The sequence below is a fragment of the Plectropomus leopardus genome, chromosome 18 (genome assembly GCF_008729295.1).
Source record: "Plectropomus leopardus isolate mb chromosome 18, YSFRI_Pleo_2.0, whole genome shotgun sequence".
Taxonomy (NCBI): domain Eukaryota; kingdom Metazoa; phylum Chordata; class Actinopteri; order Perciformes; family Serranidae; genus Plectropomus; species Plectropomus leopardus.
In genome coordinates, this window is record NC_056480.1 from 15,470,749 (window position 1) to 15,483,246 (window position 12,498).

Genomic DNA, 12,498 nt, shown 5'->3' on the forward strand with positions numbered 1-12,498 from the left:
TATTGTATTGCATAGTATGACTTTTGTGTGTGTGTGTGTGTGTGTGTGTGTGTGTGTGTGTGTGTGTGTGTGTGTGTGTGTGTGTGTGTGTGTGTGTGTGTGTGTGTGTGTGTGTGTGTGTGTGTGTGTGTATTTTTGATGAGATATACGTGTGTGTGTGTATTTTTGTGAGATATACGTGTGTGTGTGTGTGTGTGTGTGTGTGTGTGTGTGTTTTTTGATGAGATATACGCAAATGTGTATAGATGCGTCATGGGAACACTTTTTTTTAAATAGTGATCTTATGGAAATTATTGTTTACCAAAACATAAAAGTGTCTTGTAGATTTCTAGAATGTCTTATTTCTAGATGACGCGCATTTGAATACATATTTGCACCAAAACGTAAAGAAATAGCCGTGCGTAAAAGTGGAGCGGGCTTGAATGTTGTGAGTTTAGGGAGCTGTTATTGGATCCATTAAATGCTTATATGAAGCAAAACATAGAAGTGCGACGAGGATCATTAAAAAAGTATAGATACATTATTCTAAAGATGTTTTCACATCTGATTGTTTTAATGATTGTAGGCGACACTATAATATCTTGCGCATTTTGCCCTTGACCATATACTCCGTTTCTGCATGTCTTTTTTTGTTGTTACTCGCAAGCAATATAAAAATTACAATCATAAATTGTCTTCACTAATCTTAAGGAGGCAATTCAAATGATTGTTCCCTACAGCATTTTTTCACAGACCACCAAAATGTCATTATCCATGTTTCCATTATATTTGAATTTTGGTTTCTATAAAGTTTAGGACCGTGTCTTGTATTTATTTTGCCAAAATTTCAGTTTAGTTTTACTGGTATTAACACAAGACTGTAGGCAGTTGAAACATTAGCCGCTACTTTGAACATGACCCTGATAACCAAATGCCCACTGGGCCAAATGCTATGTTGTAAAACCACCAAATGATGACTAAGAGGTTTCTAAAAGCAGACTTCAGAGATAAGCTTGTTGTCTCCTTCCGCCAATTTAGGTCTATGTTATCTATGCACAGTAATTCTGCTTTAGTTAATGTTATTGACGGATGGATTCGGACAAGTTATCTCGCAGAGTAATTTTATTTTTCGCACATTGTGCACATAATGTGAAAACAAGGATAACTTGAAAAGCTTAAATTAAGCACATTTTTTTCCAGGGCAGATTTTGTGGAAAAGCCCAGAACATCTGGGAAATTTATATCGCTATTTTGGCTACGACTGAAATCCATCTTTTGTCTTTTAACAGCCAGCATTCAACTTCTCCTCCTTTAACTTCGTTGCATGTTAAGAAAATCATTTTTAAGCCGACATGGCGATAAACCACCAATGTCAAGCTTTGGGACACATAGCAGTCATGGTTCTTACACTCTTATACACACACACACACACACACACACACACACACACACACACACACACACACACACACACACACACACTCACACACTCACACACGCGCGCAGGGCACGCACACACGTATACACAGCCTGAAAATCTGTCAATTTCTGCCGCGTGGTCACGTGACCTCCTCCTCCGTGGAGTGGATGGAGATGGCTCTCCACGTCAGCCTACGTCTCCAAATTTCTGCTTAGCGAACCTGCTTCAAAGAGGCAGGAGGCACGGCGCTTCAGAGCCATGTTCAGGGCGGTTATAGAGGAATCAAACCCCAACATAGAGTTATAGTAGAGGGTGAACTACGATGATGGATTTTGACGAAAGGGTCCCCGTCGGATCGAACATGTATTTGCCCAGTTGCACTTACTACGTGTCGGCGGGGGCTGATTTCTCCGGTCTTCCCTCGTTTTTATCCCAGACCCCGTCCACCCGCCCCATGACATACTCCTACTCCTCTAACCTGCCGCAGGTCCAGCCCGTCAGAGAGGTGACGTTCAGGGACTATGCAGCCATTGAAGCGTCCGGTAAATGGCCGCACAGGGGGAACTTGCCCCATGGTTACCCCACCGCGGAGGACATGGTGCACCGGGACTGTCTTTCGGCTCAAACCGCCGTCGTAGGGGACATGTTCGGTAAAAACAGCCCGGCAGCCGCCGCCGCCGCCTACCATCATCACCACCACCACACCAGCGCCGGCTCCGCTGCCACTAATTTCTACGGGAACGTGGGCAGAAATGGCGTGCTGCCACAAGCTTTCGATCAGTTTTACGAAACGGCGTACGGGAATGCGTCTGAAAGCTCCTCCACGAACGGCTACTCAGGGGACAAAACGTCGGTCAAGCAGCCCAGCTCCGCTCCGGAGGACGCACCATCGTGCAGGGACACTGAAGCGAAGGAGCCGCGGGATGAGACGAGCAGCCCGGAGTTATCTTCCGGCAACAATGAGGAGAAATCCAGCAACAGCAGTACGTATTAAAGTCAGCGCCTTGGTTATGAGAGAAAGTTTGCAATCTTGCGCGCTGCTGTTAAAAATTTTATATGCTGTTTTATAAGCATATAAGGTTTATAGAGGGCCTGTAGACCCCCCACCCCCCAACAAAACTTTGTTATAAACTGCAGGATCACGTGTTTGGAATTGAAATTGGCCGTGAAAGACATCAGGCCGGTGATTTTTCTATAACACTCCCTGACGTTTCTTTAAAAGCACCCAGTTTAAATTCCTATACAGAGCCGCGTTAATTCCATGTATTATAAACTTGCTTGTTTCACGGTTTCTTAGCGTTAAAGGAGCACTTGCATGTAATGAGGGTTGTGCCTTTAAGGTTTAGCATACATGGGCACTTGTGTTAAAGCTATCATGGACTCCAATTTAAACATTTTTTTCCATTTTATATGTTCCATAAAACCAATATTTTCTTTAACTATCTAATGTAGCACAGTGTGTATTTCCTGTTGCTATTATTTGCTCATGTTTAAAGTCAGCTTGTTGTTTTCATTTGCTAGAAAAGGTCAAAGCCCAAGTGTATTGTCTAGCGAACCAGCACGAATGGTTTGGTAATCTTTCCATCGTAATATAATATCTCTCTATGTGGCAGTTGAAATGTTGAAATGGGAAATCTGCTATTAATGCTTTATGTAGAGGAAATCCGCCCTTATGCGTAATCTGGGCAACATCCAGGGCGTGTAAATCTTTTTTTGTAACATAGTCATGGCTAATTTGAAATGTGTACATATTTCGTTGACCGGCTTTTTTTTGTGCCTTCCAGATGGACAGAGGACCCGCAAGAAAAGGTGCCCTTATTCCAAATATCAAATTAGAGAACTTGAGAGGGAATTCTTTTTCAGTGTGTACATTAACAAGGAGAAACGCCTGCAACTGTCTCGGATGCTCAACCTCACCGACCGACAAGTGAAGATTTGGTTTCAGAACCGCCGCATGAAGGAGAAGAAACTGAACAGAGATAGATTACAGTATTATACATCTAATCCTCTGCTTTAGGGGTCAAATCAGCAAACAGCTCACATGGTCCTCTGCTGACTGCGTTTACAGACAGACTCTCCGACTGTGACTCTCTGTGTACATTGTGTACCACAGTGGCCGAGACAGCAGCAGCAACAACACTGCTCAATGGTTAATTTCAAGTTCGAGGACAACAGTATCCTGCGATCTGAGTTACCCAAAGAGTGAGCATGATTTAAGACAGTCTGCGGACTTTGCTTTTGCTCTCCAGACTCTGTATTGAGGAAAAATGTAGAAAAGGATTTTTTTTTTAAATCCTCGCCAAGACTGTGCGCCTGCGAGGGCCCGTGTTAATATTATTGTGACTCACAGACGCCTTGTTTCATTTCTTTTCATACAAATTAGCAGTCGCTAATTGACTGACCCAGTGTATTTTGTAATCAAAAGATTTAACTTTTTTCTGTTTTTAAAATCAGAAATTTAGGATGATGGCGCCTATGTGACTTTAATAACTGAATCTATATTGGTGTGACCAAATGAGTCCGAACGGATGAGAATGTAATGTGTTTCTGTTTTGTGTGCTTATTTATTTTGTAGCCACTCGTTAACTATCTCCTTTAACGCCACGGCTAACCAAGTCCATTATTACAAACAGGCTATGGGATTCCGTGTTGTGTCTTGGGCTGACGTCAAAGCGAGCTTTTGTCTTCTTTCCTGCACAATGAGGGCTGTTCAATATTTATATTTTGCGTATCTTTCAACGCCCAAATCCACGTTTTTTTTTTTTTTTGAGACTATCAGTTAAGCATTGATAACGCAGGCCAAAACCAGAGAGATAAGCTCGTCCACTGGATCCGCGTGGAGTTGCACTGAGGTACACGCCCTACAGATTCACACAGGTATATATGCAGCGGGCCCTCTTCGGTCTAATATTGATACCGCATCACAGAATATTTTTGTCATGACTCGTGATCCTTTGGTACTTGCAGTCTACAGAAAATACGTTTTCAAGTGTGCTGTCAGGGCAAGTCTGGTCAGGGTCATCGCATTGAATCAATTGCTTGGTATGCCCAAACTGTTGTGTATTATACTATATTTCCAAATAAAAAACCAATGAAAAGATAATTGAAAAAATATTTATGCGTTGTTATTCTGCCCCCCCCCCCCCCCCCCCACAAACTTTTCTTAAAAAAACAACAACAAAAAAACAACAAATATTTTTAATGTAGATCTGTAACACATTTGGTGACTAAAAATACGCATGTGAAACATTTTACACACGAAAAATCAACACACTCACTTCACACTTGCTATCGATTTATCCCAGTCAGATACTTTGCAGTGTAACAAACACTTAAAAAACACTGAAGCGCAGCACAATTAAGGGCTCATATGCAAATTAAAATCCATCCAGCCTGATAGAGGCACGAACAATGCAAACTAAACATATTTTTATGTCATACATTTAAAATAAAAGTCCATTAAGTGACAAATTTATTAATGACATTGTCAATTCTTGTGAAATGCTTTTAAATGACCTTAGATTTTTAATTATAGGCTCCCATGGATCGAAAAGGTTTGAAATAAAACGAATGGCATTCTTGCGCTCTCAAATTTTGTTTGTGCTATTAATTTTTGCAATTAGTTCAAACCTCCCTCAATATTTTGAGCAATATAGGATATTTTACAACTCTTGCATTCCATCTAAAGGAAATCTTTGTTGTTGAAACACTCGTAGATCAAACTTTATATATCTCAATAACATTTATTGTCGCCAAACATTTAGGATTTTGCCATGTACACAGCTTTTTATTCATTTCTCAATCTGTTCCCCTCTCTCTCTCTCTGTAGTTTGTGTATGTGTGCAAGCTGTCATTTCGCTGATTGGCTTTGGAAACGCTCTTCCAACAGCAGTCTCCTTTGGCGAGGGTCGCCATATTTGCTGTTGTTATCTCTGTGTTTATGGGAGCTAGCCGCAGCGCATTGGCGTTCATATATGACAGTCAAAAGGGCCATAAACGCGGGGGAGAGAGGCTGAAGTTTATGGTTGCCTCTCTCTGCCATAGTCCGGCCTTGCCTTGCGCATCCTTTACTGCGCGCTGGAATTCCGTCCCTAATTACGGGACATCCTCCCCGTTGCCGCAGCAACGCGGCCATAAAAGCTGTCTGAGAGTCTGGGGCATTTGTACAATTGGAGTGCAGTGCAATAAACCGTCTGAGACCCAAGGTTATTAACTGTGTTACCAAGGAGGCGAGAGCAACGACAGGGAGAGGACGGATAGGAGAAGCCTCTGCTTGTTTGCTGCATCGACTTCATTTCAGAGGCTTTTCCCCCTCGCGTGGTTTATCCACCTCGAATCAGTTTAGTGGCGACGGCTGCACTCAGGATTAGGCCCTGCTCCACCACCGGGCGGCGCTGTTGGGACCAATGTCATGGCCGTGGGGTTTTTCACCTCGAATGCAAACAGGTAAAAGTTGTTGTGAACGCAGCTTGGAGCATTTTTGCTCTGTTGCGTCAATCTGAATGTCCAGCAATTACTCTCCTCTTGCATGCAAGGCTTGTTAGTTGGAGATAGGAGCAGTTTTGTGTTTAGTTTCCACATTTCTCTGGTGCTCACTGGGCCGTGCGGTAGAGAAAGTCTTCCTGGGGGCCCTAATAAGGCAACACATCTGTGCCAAGCCTTCATGCTGCATGTGCTATTCATTGTGCTGAGCTTGAGCTTTTTAATGGTTGAAGTATAGCACGACTCGGGCTTGTACCTGGAGAGATCCGTCCAGTTGAACCACAAATGTTTTTGATTTTGGGAAAGTCTGCCTTAATTATTAAAAATGGATACAGCGAGTATCTTAACGATACAACAGTAAGCAGCGGGTGCTGGATACAAAACAAATGATTTCATTTTACAGATGGTTCTCATGCTAATGCAGCTCATCTTAAATCACAGCAGCTGGCTTGTATTCTTCTTCTTCCTCTTCAAAGAATCCGCTAACAAAATCTGACGTCCTTCCAAAACACATTATTCTATGTACGTGCCAAGTGGATAAAAGCTGCTATTAGAAAAAAGGTCAATTTGATTGTGATAGGGCAACGTCTCCTTTTCCTTCCTGTCATAGATACAGAGCTGCGCTGCTGTGAGGCTATTCGGTGTCAGTCCGTGTGGCGAGTGGCTATTCTGGACCCCTTAATGCGTGTGGACCGAGTCTCTTTCTCCTTTGTCTCTCGTGAAAAATAAATGCTTCCGCTGGATGTAATAAAACGCCGCATTATTGTTCATAACTGCACTCGGGACGAACATGATACGACTCAAACGGCCTCTTTGGCCACGATTATATGGGCCGGATCAAAGCCAGTGGTCAGAGTAAACTGTTTTGAGGATATAATAGCCGGGCAGCTGTGAAAATGAAGATTTAATAGCTACAATTAATAACTGTAACACCAAGATATCGATAGGCCTCCGTGCCAGTACAACACCATGAAGTGTGTGCAGGCCAAAACAATTTAATACTGGGCACAGATAATTAATTGATGTATTTAGTTTCCTAACTGGCTCATATTTCCCATAAGGGGCAGGCCACTGGAGAGAGTACACACGCTTCGAACTTATTGCTGTTAGTTTGTGTTTATTTAGTATAGGTCCAAATTATAGTGATTTTTTTTTTTTTTTTTTTTTGTGGGGGGATTACCTAAAAGGCGCAAATGCTCTGCGCGCGTCCTTTTTAATCCCCCGCACTGCAGAAAAGCTCTTAGCTTAATATATTTTTACAACATATCATTTTGCTTTTCAAATAGAGTATTGTATCGTATTAATGTTCGCATAAATAATGTTCAGCTAACTTCCAGTCATTTAAGCCATTTGAAATATGTGCGTTTTGAGCTGCAGCGATTGACAAACGTCCACCGTCGACACGCTAAAAAAAAAAATCTAAGCCCGTGTCCTTAAATGAGCTGTCAGTGGCGGAGCGTTTGAAAACCTAAATGGGCTCAATTTATGAATTTCTCCCAAATTTCCTCATTTCAGTACAACAGGCTGCAAACAAAAAACCCAGGGGGGCTCGCGGCCACCTGGGCCTGGTAATGGCAAAGCTGGCCGAGATTAACTTCAACCTGGAGAGAGCAATGGAGTGCACATGGCCAAGGACACTACGAGATGGAAGGAGAGTTTTATTGTGGCCCTTATTGCCCCAAATTGGACCGACAGGATGACTTGTATGTGCAAAGCTTTATGCCTGCTCTGCTTTGGTACATTGTGCCTGTTACATGCTCAGCGCCGTGATCAGTACTTTGGCAGTTGAACAAATTTAATTATTTTAACTTTTGATGGAAATTTTAAATGTGATTTAGCTTAACCGCACCGTTTATCTATAACTCTCGCATAATCATCTTTCTTCTTTTAACCTCTGAACGAAAGTGCATGTATGTTTAACCTCTTATTGTGTGTGAGTGTGTTGTGCGTAATGACCAGCTGGATACAGATGAATTCATTTCCGTCTCCTATAATAGTGAGGAAACAACAAAAAAAACCCCAAAAACCCAAAACACAACAGTAATAGAACCGTTATGATAACAAATACTGATCATACAAATTAAACATATCTCCTAAAATATGTCATGTTTATGGTGAAATGTAAAATTATATGCGGGAAGTTTAATATTATGACGAGAAACCCAGAGCCTATAGTGAAAGGGGGTTATTGTATATCCTGTTACATAGCCTATGGTATTTTAGGAATTTATTATTTAAAGGGTGAAGCAATTCGACTAACATTACAATACTTTCATGTATAAACGTCTATTTGTTTTTCGTTACTGTAACTTTTATTGCTCTTAATTGCCGGTGACACTGGGTAGCTTCGTTAATCTTGATTGGTGATTTTACACAATCAAATATTTGTCAAAAACCTCAAGTCAAAAAGGTTTGTTTAAGATGTAATACAGTCAATAATATAACATTTTGTGAGTACATAAAAACCCACAAAAACAGTTCAACGATGCAAACTTGATATTAAGTGCTTCAGAGATGATTATTTAACAATAATTAAACAAAAAACAAAAACAAAGCAAACAATACGTATTTAAGTAGGTGTGTTTGATATTAGTCGCCCTATCTGCAGGCAACATTAGTCTTAACACCTTTGTTTTTAGTGCGGAGGAGCTCAGACTGTCCTAAGGCTAAAGGATACACCATATAAAGCGGCTTTTTGCCGAGTCATATCGCGAAAGGCCAAAAAACATTTTATTACCTGTAAATCCCATTGCTTTGCTATATGTCTGTGTTGGTGGATTTCTGCAGCCTGTATTTTTAAACTTGATTGGCCACCTTAAGCCCACATCTGTCCAATGTAGACTAGTATTTTAAGAGTGTTTGTAACGGAAGTACTTGGATTTTTGTTTCATTATCGCTTCCATGAGACTTTTATAAAACGGGTTCTTCCATCTGTGTTGCACTGGCTAATAATGTATTCTGAGATTTGTTTTACCATTTGATTTGCATATGAGGCAAGCAGTGCTTCAGACACCATGTGTCGGTTTGTTGAGTTATTTCAGTGAAGTGATTTCAAACTTATTTAAAGAATTTATTAATGAAATGCCTCTAAAAAAATAAATAGGTATTTTCAAACTTTATATCGTGATGGACCTCGCCCCTTCTACAGGGTAATGGTGGTGCATTAAGGCGAGGTGAGGGAACACACTGATTGCTGTGCTGCCTCCTTTCTCTGCCTCAGCTCCATGATGGATATCGCTCCGGCTGCTACGTAGCAGCGGAGTGGGAGGGACTGCCCATCTTCCAGCATTTCCATTGGTTTTACAGCCCGCACGGCGGAGAGGGGGGGTGCCTCTAATCATATCCAGCATGTTTTGCACAAGAAATGTCAGCCAGAAAGGGCTATCTTCTCCCTTCGCCAAAATACACCACAATAATGTCATGTTCGGACAGCCCGTCAGGAAATGCGTTTTTAGTGGATTCTCTGATCAGTGGCCGCACCGAGAGCGGCGGAGGTCACTACGCTGGGAGCGCGGTGTGCGTGCCTCACAGCACCGCTTCGGAAGTGCCTTACGGACTACACAACTATGGATACTTCCCAGGTATGGGTAAGCGGAGCGATGTGGGTCCCCAAAACGTGGTTTCCGCCTCTGGCGCGTACATGTCTGGCATGGAGATGTGGATGGACGCGCAGAGGTCATGTCGAATGGACCAAGAGCACCCGGTGGGTCCCCAGGTCGCGCCCTGCTCGTTCCCGCAGAATATTAAGGAAGAGAGCACCTACTGCCTGTATGAGCAGCCCAAGTGCCCTAAAGCCTCCACCGCCGAAGATCTGACATATTCTAGGTTAACTACAGCCGGCCTCGGTTCGAGTTCTTGTACAGTTACCGATTGCGGCGGCGGCGGGGGCTCAGTGCCTGTGCCGGGCTACTTCCGCTTGTCTCAGACGCACGCACATTCTCATAAACTTTACAACACCAACGGCCCCCAGCCGAACCCTTCCCATTCTCATTTTGGCCTACACCCCGTTGCTCCTGCTCGCTTCCATACGCCACCAACCTCGACTGCTGCTCCAGCCACGGCGCAGGAAGGGAGGAACACCGAGGAGCCCGTGTCCTCGGGAAACGCAGACCTGCAGCCTCACGCTGCACCGGGGACCGAGGAGGCACGCGAGTCCTCGGATGCAGAAGCCTCCTCAGCTGACGAGACAGAAGAGCATGACAAAGACAGATCAGCAAAGACCACCAAAGGTAAGCACAGTTCATCATAGGTGTGGTCCCGCAATGTTGTTTGCAGGTAGAGTGGCGGATTTTATGGCACCCGTGAAGTTGTATTTTACTGGTTAGACTTGCAGTGACATGTCAAGACTCGTGTATGGAAACTTTGCATTTACATATTATTGCCTCTAAGTCTTTTGTATCCAAGTTGGTTATAGCATGAGTGCTTTAAAATAGAATATGCATGAATACGCACCGAGATATTATGCGTAAAATTGAAAATGAATCGAGCCTTGAGAGGCAAAGCTAGATTTGGCTTATTTAAGCAATCCTGTAGTTTAATGGAAAGCTAAATAATTTTTTTGAAATGCATACATACAATATAATCAATTTTAAGTACATTTTGCCATAGCTAGTATTAATTTTTTATTTTGAGCGCTGCGTAAAATGTATTCGTAAATAGGCCTACGTGTATTTATGTAGGCCTTTTGTATTTTCCTTTTGTATATTTTGTATCTTTTTTATTTAGTTTAATTTTTTTGTTACTGTTTATTACACTAAACGATGTTGTTGTTTTACTGGTTATGGTGTAAACTGATATCATATTTTCACATTATTATACTGGCGTTCCAACTCCAAGTCTGGTGTGCTTAACAACGCAGCCATACTTTACCCATAATACACACCACACACACACACACACACACACACACACACACACACACACACAGTCCCTCATGTTGCAGTGCGTAAAAGCAGTGCTACTGTAATGTGTATAACCATAAACACAAACACACTCCTTGCCCCCTTTTTCTCCCTGTGTGACACACACACACACACACACACACACACACACACACACACACACACACACACACACACACACACACACACACACGTTGTGCAGTGCGTAATACCCTGTCTCTGCGATTTTCTCTAGGAGACCCAAAAAGTGAAAACACGGCCAACTGGCTGACAGCAAAAAGCGGCCGGAAGAAACGCTGTCCATACACCAAGCATCAGACACTGGAGCTGGAGAAGGAGTTCCTCTTCAACATGTACCTGACCCGAGAGCGCCGCCTAGAGATCAGTAAAAGCGTCCACCTGACGGACAGACAGGTTAAAATCTGGTTCCAGAACCGCAGGATGAAACTTAAGAAAATGACGCGGGAAAACAGGATCCGGGAGCTCACGTCCAACTACGGATTTTCATGATGAACAAGGTGATCACATTGAAATAGAAGATAACTGGTGAAATCAATGACATCCACCCACCCACCCTCCTCCTCCACCACCACCACCCTTCCTCACCATATAATGACTCATTTCACTGTGGGGGTACAACTTTCCTTTATTTCCAGAAACGCTTCAAGTCATCGTCCTCTGTGAGCAACGAGAATAAGAAAAAGGAAAACATGAATGTTATGAGTTCTATTCGATTGTTTTCTGATGTTGTGTTTTTGTATTGTCGATCTGTTTCTGTCACCTCTGTCGTATGGTTGGATAGTGTCGTCAGTGGAGTTAAATTAACGCAATTAAAGAAAAAACACATTAAATTGCCCACTTTTCCTGCCACCGCTGGCAAATAATTATTCCCTAAATTTAATCAAACAAATATAAATTTTACTTTAATTGGATATGCATGAGATAAAGATTTCGTACATTTTTTACGCAATTTTTAAACCAGTCTGGAATATAACGTCCATGTATCACCAAGGGGAGAATAATTCACCTTTGACCATTAGATGTAGTCTACCATGATATAGGCCTATTCTATGTATGAGCTAAATGTATGAATTGAATCTTTTAATCACGTTGAGGACGTTTACACGAAAAAAACGGTGTACAAAGTGAAGTAGGAATGTTTTTATTGTATATTTCTGTGTACATATGACTGTGATTTTGTGTAATGCTTAATAAATTATCAGCTCGCATTGAGGAGTAGCAGCTTGTATTTTTGTACTCTGGATTCATATACTATTTTATTTAACTATTTTTTATTTTAGTCGACGTGTATTCTACACAAGAAGAAAAAAGGGCTTTGTTTCAAATCCAAAATCCAAAATAATATGTGCTCCATCGCCTGGATGTCACTGGTTTTTGTGAACCGGCTCCGAAATGTTTCTAGAGGCTAATGTAATGGCAATCGGAAATAATTAAGGTATTAGGCTATAAGCCGTCTAGCTGCATGCCCAGCCGGCTATTGTAGAGTTTTATGACTGGCTGGTATATGAGCTTTCTCCCTCTCCTCTAAGAGCTGCTTCATTCGTGGGAGAGCCTTTCAGACGGAGAGGAGGCCCGGCTCTCAGCTAGAAATCTGAACTGTACAGACACACTGTGGATAAAACATTATCTTCTGCTTAAGTTTGGCAATACTGGGATTAACGAGGATTGGGTAAGTTTATTTATCATTGTGAATTT

The 12,498-nt window shown here is 42.2% G+C and overlaps 2 protein-coding genes across 2 annotated transcripts; both read left to right on the plus strand.

Annotated features, from left to right (window-relative positions):
• The first annotated feature begins 1,671 nt into the window (after positions 1 to 1,671).
• hoxa11a (homeobox A11a) lies at positions 1,672 to 4,145 on the plus strand. Its single transcript, XM_042506684.1, has 2 exons — positions 1,672 to 2,382; positions 3,184 to 4,145. Exons 1-2 carry the CDS (start codon positions 1,722 to 1,724, stop codon positions 3,414 to 3,416), a joined length of 894 nt encoding a protein of 297 aa, XP_042362618.1. The 5' UTR covers positions 1,672 to 1,721; the 3' UTR covers positions 3,417 to 4,145.
• A 5,100-nt stretch (positions 4,146 to 9,245) lies between these two features.
• On the plus strand, positions 9,246 to 12,005 carry LOC121957750 (homeobox protein Hox-A10). The gene is made up of 2 exons (XM_042506508.1): positions 9,246 to 10,110; positions 11,018 to 12,005. The coding sequence occupies exons 1-2, from the start codon at positions 9,246 to 9,248 to the stop codon at positions 11,290 to 11,292; spliced, it is 1,140 nt and encodes a 379-aa protein (XP_042362442.1). The 3' UTR covers positions 11,293 to 12,005.
• Positions 12,006 to 12,498: the final 493 nt, after the last annotated feature.